The sequence below is a fragment of the Primulina tabacum genome, chromosome 4 (genome assembly GCF_025594145.1).
Source record: "Primulina tabacum isolate GXHZ01 chromosome 4, ASM2559414v2, whole genome shotgun sequence".
NCBI lineage: Eukaryota > Viridiplantae > Streptophyta > Magnoliopsida > Lamiales > Gesneriaceae > Primulina > Primulina tabacum.
This window is the reverse complement of record NC_134553.1, coordinates 986,183-1,001,511: the sequence shown is the minus strand read 5'-3', so window position 1 is coordinate 1,001,511 and position 15,329 is coordinate 986,183. Positions and strand designations below refer to the sequence as shown.

Below are 15,329 nucleotides of genomic sequence, written 5' to 3'. Positions count from 1 at the left end.
ACATACATAGATATATATATGTGTATGTCTTGAGTGACAAAAAAAAGGTGATAATCTTTGAGAAATGGAATAATAGAATATTAAAAAAGCAGAAAATAAAGATCAAATAGCATATAGGTAAAAAAAAAAAATAGTTATAGCATGGAGAAACTATAATTATCCGGTATTCTTTAAAAAAAGCTTAAATTTCATAAACCCGGTAATTGGATTTTCAATAATTATTTAAATTACAATTGGTATTCATTGACCTAATTTCATAATTAAGATCGCATTCATCGAGATTAGACGTATGTTTCAAGGAAACATAATACGAGAATACATCCAGATGAAAGCTAAGGGAAAAATAAGAAAAGACCCTATACAACATATACACACGCTCAAAACTCAAAAAAAGAAGAAGTTTGTCACAACCAAAACCCCGGAAACGCAAGCGAAAATACATAATTCGAACTTGGAGGCGAAAATCTCGGCCTTTCTCTTGGATGTTCAGAAAAATATAAGGAATAATAATATACATATTTTGAAGAAAACTGCACTATGTACTCATTCAGCTAGGAGCCATAGAAATTTCATTTGAAATATCCAAAAGCTGTTCTAAATATTCTCCACCCAAATCCTCAAACACCAGCATATTCTCCACCTTTATTTCCCTTGCTTTCCCTTTCCTTTGGCAACCTCCTCCGCCGCCGCCGCGACGCCGCCTCGTTGAGTGCTTCTTTTTCAGCACCATCAACGGAGAAATCCCTTCCTCCTCTTCCTGCTTCATAGAACGCCTAATATCTCTCAAAGAATCACTCACCCTCTCCACCGGAAAGTTGAGCACCGCTGCCTGCCCTCTCATCGCGAACGCCGCCTGATCATACGCCAGTGCCGCTTCCTCTGCCGTTTCGAATGTTCCAAGCCAGACCCTTACTCCATTCCTAGTCGAATCTCTGATCTCCGCAGCGAACTTCCCCCAAGGCCGCCGCCTCACCCCTCTGTATGCCTTCTCGTTGACATGATCTCCTCCGTTATCCGGCAATGAATTCACTTCCTCGTTATCCCTCGTTTGGCCGTGGTCGTAAAATGAACTGGATTCTGACTGTTCTTGAGCTGCTTCTGCCAGAACGCCAAACAGGATCATTTCTTGGGAATCATCTTCGTTGAAAGGAAGGGAATTTGCTAAGGTTTTGGAATCCCAATCCCATGGCTTGACTGATGTATCAAAGAAGAAATCATTAGGGATTGAATGGGAAAATTTTGAGGATTCCATCTGAAGTTGTAAACGGGGTTTTATGTTCTTTGCTCGTGGGTTCTTTTTGGTAGAAATTTCGATGTTTGTAGCAGTAAAATGATACGAAAGTTTCTGCTTATAGTAAATAATGTTGGGGCAATGGTTATATATATATGTGATTCTTTTACGGGTAATCTGCTTCAAAAGCTTGAAAACGAAGAAATTTAATAACGAGATTGAAAATGTATTTGCTAAAATGGAACATCTTAATTAAATATGGCTTGTGAGATCAATGAGTTTCTACGATCTTGTTTAAACTTTGGAATTTAAAATATATTATTTAATATATTATATTATTATTTTATATAATTTAATATTTTTTTGGTTCGACTATTGGTCGAACAGTCCAATCAGTTGAACAATATTTATACGATAGTCTATTTCAATCCTCGATCCTATTATAAAAACATTGCCTACAAAATGAGAAACAAAAATTATATACGTAGGCTACATTTAGTTTTACGATAAAATAATAAAATGATTAATAGAAAAATGATAAAAAAAATGATTGAAGTAGATAAGGATTAAATAATATTATATTTAATATGATTTTTAAGAATGAAATAAATAATAATCTTTTGATGAATTGACAAAATTATCCTTTCAGTTTTGCGACGGTGGTTGGCCGGCCGGCCGGCGGCGACGGTAACGACGGTGGTCAGGCGGTCAGCCGATAGGTGGAGGGGGTGGTCGGCGACGGTCGGTGTAGGGAAGTGGTGGTGAGTTTGAATTTAGGAGAGGGGTAAAATTGGAAAAATATGATGAATTAAGAGTGGGATAAATAATCCTAAGGGGTGAGGAGTGATTATTTTATCCGACCTAATATAACATAATCATTCATAGGAGGGATAGACTTGATTAAATAATCACCCATACCAAACATGTGATTAGGTGGATTAAAATAAATAAATCCACCTAATCATCCCTACCAATGTTACACGTGGTTAATTCAAAAGATACGAGGAGGCCATGTCAGATGAAAACATTGGACTCATTCCCTACCGTCGATCGATATTCCATCTCTTTTACAAACACAAATAATACATGCCTATATTTATTTCATTTCTTCTTTTTCATTTTATAATAATTAAAGAAAAATAGTTCGCGTGTACTTATTTAATTATGATACATAAACATAAAGATAAGTTTTTAAGATTTTGAATGAAAAGTTTGTTGTAACAATTGGTCCAATGATTATTGGAAAAAAAAACTTTAATTTAGTAAATCAAAATCCAAAATATAATATAATAAAGTGTTATCGTGGATGAAATATTCGGGTTTCTTGAAATGCATGCATTTCCTTGTACCTTCGATGGTGATAGATATTTTCATTGCGTGTTTATTCTTAATTACTATTTTTATAGTTTGGGATTCATGTGAACTAATTTAACTGTAAATCTAGCTAGCATCTTTAATTCACACCGATGACTATTTTTTGGGAAAACATTATAAATAAACTGATCACCATGAGACCCAATACTAAATGATTATGTATCTTGTGAGACGATTTTATGAATTTCTTTATATATAAAAACCAATACTAAATGACCCAATACAAAATTTATCGTTCTAGAGTAGGTACACTCGAGATACTGACAATATCGTGACAAGTGAATTGGATGAGTGGAAATGTCCAAATACATACGATCATGAAAACTAATAATTCAAAATCACCGAAACAAAGGAGAGACAACAATTCAAGTTTGATTTCTCCGAAAATAAAGAAAGGTTAGTAGGTAAATGAGTTGGAAAGGGACTTTTCATTGGGTTCGTGACCCCGATGGGTATCTTTGAAATTTAAGTAGCATAGAAACGACCAGCTTGTGAACTGAATACTTAAGAAACAACTACGCCCTTTTGTATAATAATATATTTGTTTTCAAATACTCTTGAAAATTCTTCGACGCATCCTAGCTATTTTTGGATTAGGAGGAGGTTTCTTGTGCCACTTTTTTATAATCATGGTTCATGCACGATCGAACTATAATAATAAAATGCCGTTTAAGTCATTTGAAAACATACGTGACATTTTTTTTAAATTTATTTATCAAACAACACCGTGAAAAGTCCATAGGAATAATTAATATGAAATTTTAATACCAAATTGATATATGCTTTAATTGTATTTAAAGATTGATGTTTAACAAGCAAGTTCGTGAATCTTTAGATTAATTTAGGCTAAGCTTTAATGCCACATGTCATCATCAAAATTTGGATAAATCAAAAACTGATAGTTATGTCTTATGTTAGGCCAGAAATGTGACCGATACATAGTACTTGGTCCACGTTTGAATTATGGTCCCAAATTTACACTACTTTGCTCTTATTTTATTATTATTATTATTTTTTTTTTCTAGCGACTTATTTTTAAAGGTCAAATTATTTATGGATGCCGTATTCGTGTTTGTTGCATGTTACGTCGCAACATCTTTTTTATGACGTTTGATTTTTTTAAGGAAGAATGTTTATTATTATTATTATTTTTTTTTTTTTGGGGTAGCGTGTTATGATTCTTAATTGATTGAAATTTTATCTTAAATGGTTTGCGTGAGCAAATCAGTTAATAATTTGTGATTTGGGCCAACTTGTATAGATGAGATTTGGGCCGTGACAACATGATGGATCCAGTGGTCCAGGATTTTGGCCCAAATGATCCTTGAATTTTGTTTGTTTGTAGCACACCTTCTGTTGACCACTTTCACCCGCACGTGACGACTTGAGACAAGTATCCTAGGGATGGCAATGGGTAGGGTATGGGTCGGATTTCATACATCCATCCCCATACACATTTATTAAATTCATCTCCATACCCTCTTCTATTCGGGTCGGGTATCGGATCCTCCAACAGGTTCGGAGGAAATTGACATCCCTAAAGTATCCTACTCTAATTAAAATTTGGATACACATAATAAAATTTCACAATTTTAATATATATATATATATATATATATATATATATATATATATATATATTAGTATACTTTTGCATGCGTTGGGTTTATATATAGTATTTTTTTCTTTATAATAAAATAAATGTCATATCATAATTGTAAAAATAAGTGAGCGGTCATAATACAATTTGTGAAAGATTATATTTAAAATAAGTTGCAATGACAATTTTGTGAAAAATAGTTGGTGTAAGAGCAGTTTAGGAAAAAAAATGATAAACTCTATTTTTTGTCTCTAGTTGAGAAATTTTTTATAATATGATGAATTCTTAAATTTCAAGTATGTCTAATATGGCCATGCAGATGCAAATACAAACACCACATTTTCGGGCGTAGGTTATACAAGGTTCGTCCAATGTTATTACTTGATTAACCTAGGTATGATATTTCTTTAGTTCAGTGATTTATCTTTTGTACAATGGAAGGTAGTGATTACGGATTCTCACGTCATAAAAAAAAATTGCATTTGAATTATAATTATCCCCTTGGAATTTAAATTTACACTGGAACCTTTAATCCATTAACAATGAAGAAAAGATCGCCATACAGGAAAATAGATTTTCAACAGGGGAAATGATTTTTAAAAAAAGAAGAAGAAAGAAAAGTCAAAATATTGCCCAAGTAGCAAGATCCCGACTATTGAATTTCAACAATCTAATATGTTCTTACAAAAGTTTAATATGTAAAATCAATCCGTACTTATTTGACATCAATTTTTAAATTTGAATGCATGAAACTATTTTTATATAATGCATATATCTAACGAAATGAGGCCGTAAATGAATTTATTACTAGTATCTTCTCTTCTCCTGATCATTGTAATCAAGAAGCTCCTCCAACAACTTATCGTCAAAATACTCGAACTCGAACACTTGTCGGTTATTCTCGTCCTCCCTCCTCTGAATGGAGCTCGAACTCGGAACAAGATGTGATGAGCTACTTGGCAAATTATACTCTTCGGGGAAGTTAAGGATCGCCAAATGACCTCTCATATTGTAAGCCGCCCTGTCATAGGCTCTGGCGGCCTCTTCTGCAGTGTTGAACGTCCCTAGCCACACTCGGGCCCCTTGCCTCGCTGAGTCGCGTATCTCCGCAGCGTACTTCCCCCACGGCCGCTTACGGACACCTCTATACTTGATTTCTCCGCCACTACTCCTGCCTCTGTTGCTGGGCTCTTCGTCCATTTTGCTTACCAAAATTTTCTGTTGTGGGGTGTGTCCAAAATGTTGAGGTGAGGTGGCACTTATATTACTTGGGAAAAGTTCGTGTTGGAGAAAAGAGTGGTGTAAGATTTGCCACGTGGATGATCAAGTTGTGAAAATTTGATAGGACGTGGATAGAACCTTCCATGCAGACCAAAGTTTTGCATGCAGTGTATCGGGGCTGGTCAACCGTCAATGTGGTGGCTTTTGAATTCTTTCTTACTTTTGGAAGTTGAGGGATTTAATTTCCGTCACATATTTTCTTTTCTCTGGTCCTTTTTTCGTTTTTATCAAATTATTTCATAGTTATATAATTATATTGGGTTTTTATTTACAATTTTTAATTATAATAAACTCGAAAAGTTCATATTCGGTACACAGGTTGTATATCAAAATTATTGAATAAAATATAAAGCTATATATTTTAATTCATGTTCTTTTTACAATGTAAACTAAATTAAAAAAAACAAATTATTAATTTATACTCCTCAGAGTACGAATGAAAGTTTAAAAGAAAATAAAAATATTTCAGACAAAACAAAATAGGCTTCAGTACTACTCACATCAGTCAAATAAATAAAAGTATAGGGTGCACCTGAGATGTTAAAGATTAACGTCGGTACATAAATTCTATTTTTTTATATTATTAAAATAGAAATATATATTATCATTCTTATTATCTTATTATTGTTTCCGTATTTATTTCTTATTGTTATATAAGAAATAGATTTCATATTATGGTAAATATGGGGAAAATACTCAGAATTTAAATTTTTTTAACTTCAGTTACTAGTAATTATATTTTAACTATGCGCTCCTTAGTAAGATAATATTATATTTTCACCTCCCTAAGTAAATACTATTTTTTATTTTAGAAGGAAAAAAATTTAAACCCAAAATCTAGCTTATACAGTACCACATTTTGTTTCAAAATATACCACACTATTGAAGATCTAATACCACAAATTCATGCAGATTAAATACAAACTTAGATTTAATTAATATCATTATTATATCAAATAACATTAACTATATCATGTATTAAGTGCAAATTTAATGCAATTATATGAAATAAGATATAAAATTAAGTTTCAGTTTCATCATTTATCGTAAATTACCAAACAATCCATAACTATTTTATCACCTTGTGGATGTCTTGTTGCCACAATTCAAATATTTTTATTATCAACTTTTTTCCACAAGGAGAACAATAGAAGTTGTGTAGAATTAATTCGAACATTTTTTAATATAAGTATTATGGTATCGCACGTTTGTGACAAATGATATACATGAAATTATATTGTTGTTGTATATGTTAAGGTGTATCACATGTTCGTGTTCATTGTACCACAATATAGCTATAAAGTATCATGTTTTGTGTCAAAGTATATCACATTATCGAAGATCTAATACCACAAATTCATGCAGACTATATACCAACTTAGATTTAATTAATGTCATTATTATATCAAATAACAGTAACTGTATCATGAAAATCGATGGAGATGAGTTAAGGATTTACGCAAGAAATTATTGAGAAATAAAAGAAAAGTGATGTAATGAATGAATAAAATTAAAAATTGAAATAAAATTGAATTAAAGGGGAAAATGAGATAAAATATGAAATATGGAGTGAATTAAAAAAAAAATTGTACATCAGGAAGTGAAAAATACAATTTTATGACAGAGATCGAATGTGAAGTTGAGTTTATGATCATGTATTTATCTATGCTTCTCCCTTCATATTAATTGATTATTAGCCTTATTTTAATCTTATTATTTAATTTATTTATATTCAATGTTATACGATTCTTAATGTTATTTAAATATGTACTTCATACATTCTATTTTATTTTTATTTAATAACTAAAATAATAATTTCCAAATAATCAATCCGATTCATCTAAATTTATTAATTTAATAAAGTAACGTTTGTATATATTTAATTAATTTAAGAATATTGTATTAACTTGGTCTTAATTCCTTTGTAATTGTTAATACATGTATTGTGGTAATTGTACTAAAACATACAAAATTAATCTATCATCTTAAAAGCATATTAAACACCATATAATTTATCACAATATTTTATTTACTCTTAATTTTGGTATTATTATCATTTTTATTACACATTCTTGTCTCGGTTCGCCATTAATATAGTGGGTAACAGTACACGTTCTTCCGAATTTGGGTCAAAACTGTCGTAGTTCTTCAACACCGGAAGTTTCCACCTCGTTACATCACTAATAAAAGTATTATTCTAAAAATAAAAATAAAGCATCTCAATTATCAAGGAAATGAAATTGACGTTTGATGACATGTTAGCATTACCGTAAGATTGCATCAAAATATCCTTATTTTTTTTTATTGTGCGATTCAAAAAAAAAAAAATCATAGAATAATATATAAAAATAAACGTGAATTGTTTTACACATGATATTATACTAATTACCTTATACATGACATGATTTTTGAAAATAACAGTGATGCAATTATGTCCAGATGAAATAACATGTGGGTGGTGGCTATTGGATTAATTATACATAAAAATAAATAAATAAATACAATTCCATTTCCAATATGGTTCTAGGCATTTAAATTTGGTCTGCTTCATTTGATGCCTCTACACGGTGCCATTAATATCGGGCAGATTTAAAGTAAAGTTGTATTTATATCTGTGCAACAAATTTTGTAACGAGGCAGTTGATTATTAAATAACCTTGTTTCCTCTTTTAAAAAACAGCTAATCCAATTTAATTTTTTTAAAAAAAACAGTACGAGCAGTGGATCTTCTAAATATGAAAATGTAAATTTTGATGTTTTAAAATGTGTCAAGTTTGGATAAAATTATTGAGTAGCTAGTATGCCTTTCATCGGAAAATTTCAATCTTACTCATAGGATAATATCGTAATATTATATTTGAAGGTGAATATTTAAATTTTACATATATTTATAAATATTTGCACTTAGATGGAGTTCAGGACAAGTCACTTTCATATATACATTCAGGAGCTATAAAAAATTACAAAATTAATATATATATATAAAAAGTTAAACAAAATTTCACATGTTCTATGGCCAATTTTTAAACGTTTTATACATTCAAGCGGAAGATGAATGGTGGAAGAAGGTTGAGTGAGGCTAGGGACCAATTTCACATGTAAGCGGAACTAATATTAAATTAATCATATATATATATATATTATATGATTAGGCCACTTGGCTCCTCCGCGGTACATGTATATAAATATTTGCCATATATATTATTATGAAATAATTAATAAACGTGGACTGAAAACTACAAATTATACTATTATGAAATAATTGATAAACGTCAACTGGAAATTACAAATCTTATAACATTAAATATAAAATATTAGAAATGCCATACGAATACTGTTGTATGAAATAAATAATAGCAAAGCGGAACGAATTTGAACCAACACAAAATTACATTCATTTAATTTGTCAGCGACCTTGGTTTGGAGTGTGGACGTACGGTGGACCCTTTGTCCACTCATTCCTGTATATCCTAGTGGTTGAATTCGGACACATTGCATGAAATTGTCTAGCCTTCCTTGGAGAAATATTACGATGTTTTCTTATATTTGAAAAAATATATTCAATCCAAACATATAATAAATGAATAAACATTCTGAAATAATAAGTTATAATTTTTTTTTTATTTTTCGTAAAAAAATTGTTCTTCTTGATAATAACATAATGAATTTCTTACCAACCAAATATTTTCTTATTGGATACCATGCTATATTCACCTACTATGTAGAAACTTTCTTTAGTAAAAATTTTGCCCCTGCCCTCATTTCTCAACATAAAAAAAAGGTCCACCCAACCCCAAATTACATGCATTATTCACATCCAAATTTCTTCTGCCTTCTGCCATTGCATTAAATCCCACCTAAATTTTCTCAAATCGGTCCCTCGCCCAACCTTCTTACTTCAATAATCTTGCGCTTTGTTTGAATATTTTCTATGCTCATAATTACAGTTTCCTCATAGTCGTAGTACCATATTCTTAAATTCAATCCCGCCTTTCTTAATTAGCTTCTCCACTCTTGAAAGGAGACAACCTTAACTTCTCCCATTCATTAATGTTAAAAACGCCTTGTTCTTAAGTTGATCTAGCTAGATTTCAAGGTTTTTCTTCAATGGAGACTCCATCTCTGCATCCATCACACCCTAGTTTCCCTATTATAGCGGTCGCCATTATCGGCATTTTAGCCACAGCTTTCTTGCTGGTTAGCTACTACATCTTTGTGATCAAATGTTGCTTGAATTGGCACCGGATCGATCTGTTTACCCGATTTTCGGTCTCCAGAAGACGTCTTGTTGAAGACCCTTTGATGGTCTACTCTCCTTTGGCCGAGAATCGGGGACTCGACCAGGCTGCAATAAGATCAATCCCAACCTTCCAGTTCAAGATATTAGGTGATACAAAAGATGGATCAGAAAGGTCAAACTCTTTCGAATGTGCGGTTTGTTTGAATCAGTTTCAAGAAAACGAGAAACTAAGAATTATCCCCAACTGTGGCCATCTCTTTCACATAGATTGTATAGATGTTTGGCTTCAAAACAATGCTAATTGTCCGCTTTGCAGAGCCAGCATCTCCGCCACAACAAACCCTGACATCAAGTTCCATGTAAACCAAGTTCTTGCTTCAAATCCAGCTCAAGATCCAAATCCCTATACAAATGAATCCCTTTTCAGAGATGAGGATTATGTGGTGATTGAAATAGGATCCGAAACACAAACCCGTTCAAGTAGTACTCCATTACATTTCAGCTCTGGCGAGTTCCTATCCATAATCCCTTCACCGAGAAAGATAGAACCCGGGATTTTGCGCAAGAAAAGTAAAAAGTTCAGCCATACATCGAGCATGGGAGATGAATGTATTGACAGCAGGAAGAAAGATGAACAATTTGCAGTTCAGCCCATTAGAAGGTCTTTTTCCATGGATTCAGCAGACGATAGGCAGTTGTATTTAGCTGTTCAAGAGATAATATCACAGCAGCAAACGCAGATAAATAGTGAGGTAAATGATTCCGTAGAGGGTTGCAGTGGCGGCGGCTGTAGGGTTAAAAGATCATTCTTTTCTTTCAGGCATGGAAGGAGTACTTCGAGAAATGCAGTTCAACCACTTTCATCAGAATCACAAGGCTAGATTTTTTATTCAATAATAATAATAATAATAAATAATTGTTGTTGTTTTTCTAAGGTGTAAAATATATGTAGATTATACATGCATCTTTAGAGACTTCATACTTTCTTTTATTTCTTGTTAATGCATAAAACTTGTAGTGAAATTTAAATTTTTGACAGCTTGCTGAGTTGTATACAGTTGCAAAAAAAAGAAAAAATCTATTGCTTTAATATTTTTGGTGGCTTGGAGGCATCTATGTTATTTTCAAAATATAGATAGAATTAAATATGTTATATGTGTTTTGAAAAAAAAATTCATATTAAAAATTATTTTTTTTAGAAAAGAGGATTAATATATATATATAAAATCTATTATTTTAATCTCGGTCTGTGATTATAAGACATTATGGGATGAGACGATGAAAATAACTTTAATTTATTTGTAAAAACAAAAAATTATATCCAATTAATATGTCATTTTTTTGTAGAACGGTGCTTAATTAGTGATGTAGATTAGATATAACTTTAATAAAGTGAACATAAGAAAAGACTAGAATATCCAATTTGTTTTACACATTAAAAAACCAATTTAACAAAAGATGTGACAGAAAGTGGAAATTGCAATTCGATGGCTTTTAGTGGTGCTAAAATTTTGTATTATCATACGTTATAGCTAGAAAGCTGTAATTTTGACTTAAAGTTATGATTGCAATCATCATCACCTTGACAACTCTTCCCTCGTTTTCTTTGATTTAAATTTGAAATCTTTTTAATTTATCTTATATTATTATTATTTTTAATTCTTTTAGGATCGAGATTGGAATAAATGATTACACCTTTTGTTTGCTACTAACTTGTTTTTTCGATTTTAGAATAACTAATTATAATGCCAGGATATGAAATATTCAGTATACATATGCATATATCGCAACAGAGAGAAAACATGTTTTGTTCTCGATATTTTTTGATAAATATGATTCGTATATATTTTTTAATTATTATTTCAGCTTTGTAAAAATGGCCTAAATTAATAAATATTTATGAATGATGCGGCAAATTAAGTTCAAAACAATAAATAGTCGGGGCTTTATTTGTGAGCAAAAACTTATGTGAGACGGGTTTCACGGGTCGTATTTTGTGAGACATATCTCTTATTTGAGTTATCCATGAAAAAATATTACTTTTTATGCTAAGAGTATTACTTTTTTTATTGTGAATATCGGTACTGTTGACTCGTCTCACATATAAATATTCGTGAACACGTCATCATAAGAGACCTACTCTTGTTTGTGACGAGTAGATGCAGGGCGTCCCCTCCTAACCCTATATTCTTATTGGAAGTATTGACAGAATGCCAAACTTAGGAAGATGGTGGCTGAATAGTTTCCAGGCTGGACCGGAGAATCATGCATCATACATATGGTTGACGAATTAAAAAATAAATTCCAGGTCCATTTGTTGCATTTTACAGCTGTCCAATTGAATATAGAATAAAAATTTTCCCATAAAAAATGTTGGATACTAAGCATGAAAGATTCAATCATTTTAGTGAGGAAAACTAGCTAGCTACAACATTGAATTTAGGACCCCAAACAATAAAATGCTGTTTTTACATCTAATTCATTTGATATTTTGAAACGGATTTGGACCCATATTTCTCGAGTTTTAGAAGTTGCTAACACTTCTTAAGTAAGTCGTTATTAATTAATTTAATTCATATTGACTCTTTGCAAGCTCGAGTAGTTATCATATATTCTGCATATGTTGTATATAACGTCATAAATCTTTGCAGCTTTGAAACTCAACTTACTGCTTCCCAGCAAATGTAAACACATAACCAGTAGTAAATTTCCTCTTATCGGGATCACCAGCATAATCTGAATCGACATAACCTCTAAATATGAAATCCAATTCTCCAAAACATAATGCAGCATTTGAGGTAGCCTTAATTTATCTAAGGATCCTCTCAAGCAATCGTACGATCTTCAGACCATATAATAACCTAGTGCCTCATACTTGTCGAGTCCAGTAGTCATGACCTCATGAAAATAGTCACTTAACACTATCTGTGTGTAAATCGGGGGATTTTCTTTGGTTATCAGATCGTCGATGGGGCCATAAATCTTACAGGCATCGTTTATAGGTCCAGAGAAAAAGCATGCCACTGAAATTCTTGGTCCAATGTCATTGGAAATTGCTCTATGCTTAATGCTTTTGAATCTTCCATTTGAGACCAACTATGCCAAATTAGCACAGGAATTAGCAAAAAATAGAAAAGAACCAAAAACGCACGAAATTTTTATCAAGGCCTACGGTTATTGGAATCGACTGTCGCAAAACTATAGAATGGCAATTTAGATCGTTTACTGTATACTCCTTGGTACATTCATACTCTAGTGAATTGGCTGAATGTTTGGCACATGTTTAGAAACTATGATATAAATGTTCAACGACATGTTTAATCCTATGATCAGGTGTTTGCTACATGTTTTATAAAGGATGCAATATTTGCAGAGTGAAGTGACCAAGGATGAAAGTTGGATACCCAACAATGCACTTTAACTTATCACCTAAAACTTAAGAATTGCAACATTTTTATTTATCAGATAGGATATTACCTGGAGACGATCTCCAATGTTTACGACCAAACTGATAGAAACAGGTTCGATATCAATCCACTGGCTGTCATGCTTAACCTGGAGTCCACTCACAATGTGGTTTTGCAGAAGAATTGTGAGAAACCCAGCGTCAGAATGCTTGGCTGTTCCAATGGTCAGGTCTGGCTCAGGGCATGCTGGATAATAATGACCATGCAACCGATGACCTTTCGAGCATTCCATACTCCTTAAGCGATCAGTTTCGAGTCCCAGAGCCTCGGACAACAATCCAAAAAGAATATTTCCCAAAGTTTCTATATGTTTCGAGTATTCAATAGCTGAGTCCCTGGAAAATACGTGCAAAAGCATTTGACAGTTGATGTATTCTTGCCAGAAAACCACAAAACTTATAGAGTGCAACACGAATTTCTACCATAGAATAAAATGGAAAGTCTTATTACCAAAGCTGATTCCTAACCACAGTCAAAGCTTATAAGTTCAAATTTTCATTTCAGCAGCAACGGCCATCAACCGTATGCTATTGTTAGGTAAGTAATATTCTCGAAATCATGATACAGATCAAGCCGACCCAAATTTTTCATTGATAGCAGCATTGAGACCTGCTCTGATAGTGTATGTTACGGAATCAGAAGCAGGGCGCTAAGACACAATAATTACAATATGCGTCGATTTTTAAGTAAACATTGAGTCGAGAGGCACAAAAGTGCCACACGACACTTATCTTCCGGAAAAGTATTTATTTCACGGGGCCAACGGAGTGTGACAGTTGCATCTTGAGAATTAGTTCCTACACAAAATCTAAACCAAATGGTCCGCGAATATCAGAATTACCACTCAGTCCTCTCGCCATAGAATCCATGCTTTGCTATGAGGAAGCATTCAGCAGAACAAGGAATAAAAAATTAGTTTAATTTCACTAAAAAAGTGGGTAATCACACCTGCAAGAATCGGGTAATTCCTTGGGGTCAACAGGACGATCAGGGTCTGAAAATGAAATGGTCAAAGAATCCCTCCAGCTAGCATTTCTTGCTGTAAAAATATCATTACCACCGTTAAATCTCACACTTTTCGTGTTATCCCGCGTGTAAAATTTTTTTTTCTCCTCCACATCCTGTTCATGAAACTTGCGAATGCCATCTATCATCCCATCAAGAACAGATAACGGAATCCCATGATTCACCACCTGGAAAAAACCCCATGTACTCTGATGCAATTTTCACTTCTTCCACAACCTGTTTTCGCCTGTCAGCTTCGTGAACTTCACTGAGATCTATCACAGGAACCTTGATTTGAGCCTTTTTATAAGTCAAATCTTGGTTCCGATCCATGGATTTTCGCTTGTCGGGTTCCTGAACTTCGTCAAGATCAATTACAGGAACCTGGGTTTGGGTCCTCTTGTGAGAATATTCTTGAGTTAGCTCCTCAAATGGCCTGACAAAAATCTTAGGAACTTTCAATAGTCCAGAATCTACCAGGCCTTTGACACCAGCTTCTGTTTCATCAAAAGATTTCAGCATTTTCATTCAGTCAGATTCTTGGTCACCTAAAAGAAAATCTGTTTCTCCTGCCATCAGATCAATGTAACAGAGTCTAGCGGTTGTTTTGTGAAGAATTCTGTAAGAGAACGCGAGACATCATTGTTTTGTACTGTGTTAATGGTGGGTCACGGGCCAGGATATGCTCAGTATGGATAATTGATATCCTCACGTGTTAAATTTGGATAATTGTAATGTCATCTAGTTGTTTTTCCTCGCTATGGATAATTGATGCCCTCACGTGTAAAATAATATTGAAACTGAAATAGCAGTTTCGAACTGCTAGAGCCAAAGCACTTGGTATTATGACCTGATTTTTTAAAAAAAGTTTTTTAATTCATTATTTCAAAATTATGAAACCAAGAATCCAACTAATACATAATAAATATACGTAAAATGATAACACATATTACCTTATAGCTTATTTTAGCTTTTTGCATATACGTTTTCCAAGTCCTCCACTTGAAATCTTAAGGATGAAACCCCTTAATCCTCTAATGCATTAATTCGTTTCTTTATGTCATTATTGGCGGACAATAAAATGAGAAGGAATGGTGACAGACAATATCGATCCGTAGGAACAATGTACAT

The 15,329-nt window shown here is 32.8% G+C and overlaps 3 protein-coding genes and 1 pseudogene across 3 annotated transcripts; 1 reads left to right on the top strand and 3 right to left on the bottom strand.

Moving 5' to 3' along the window:
* Positions 1 to 280: 280 nt before the first annotated feature.
* Positions 281 to 1,416, bottom strand: LOC142542178 (ethylene-response factor C3-like). Its single transcript, XM_075648670.1, has one exon. The coding sequence runs from the start codon at positions 1,250 to 1,252 to the stop codon at positions 548 to 550; it is 705 nt and encodes a 234-aa protein (XP_075504785.1). The 5' UTR covers positions 1,253 to 1,416; the 3' UTR covers positions 281 to 547.
* A 3,596-nt stretch (positions 1,417 to 5,012) lies between these two features.
* On the bottom strand, positions 5,013 to 5,405 carry LOC142541310 (ethylene-responsive transcription factor ERF096-like). The gene has a single exon (XM_075647865.1). The coding sequence runs from the start codon at positions 5,403 to 5,405 to the stop codon at positions 5,013 to 5,015; it is 393 nt and encodes a 130-aa protein (XP_075503980.1).
* A 3,711-nt stretch (positions 5,406 to 9,116) lies between these two features.
* Positions 9,117 to 10,816, top strand: LOC142541376 (RING-H2 finger protein ATL16-like). The gene has a single exon (XM_075647914.1). It carries the CDS (start codon positions 9,594 to 9,596, stop codon positions 10,605 to 10,607), a length of 1,014 nt encoding a protein of 337 aa, XP_075504029.1. The 5' UTR covers positions 9,117 to 9,593; the 3' UTR covers positions 10,608 to 10,816.
* Positions 10,817 to 12,519: 1,703 nt separating this feature from the next.
* On the bottom strand, positions 12,520 to 14,885 carry LOC142542176 (1-aminocyclopropane-1-carboxylate oxidase homolog 1-like; annotated as a pseudogene).
* Positions 14,886 to 15,329: the final 444 nt, after the last annotated feature.

Coding starts and splice junctions, on each gene's coding strand:
- LOC142542178 (XM_075648670.1), bottom strand. CDS start 1,252: ATGGAATCCTCAAAATTTTCCCATTCAATCCCTAATGATTTCTTCTTT.
- LOC142541310 (XM_075647865.1), bottom strand. CDS start 5,405: ATGGACGAAGAGCCCAGCAACAGAGGCAGGAGTAGTGGCGGAGAAATC.
- LOC142541376 (XM_075647914.1), top strand. CDS start 9,594: ATGGAGACTCCATCTCTGCATCCATCACACCCTAGTTTCCCTATTATA.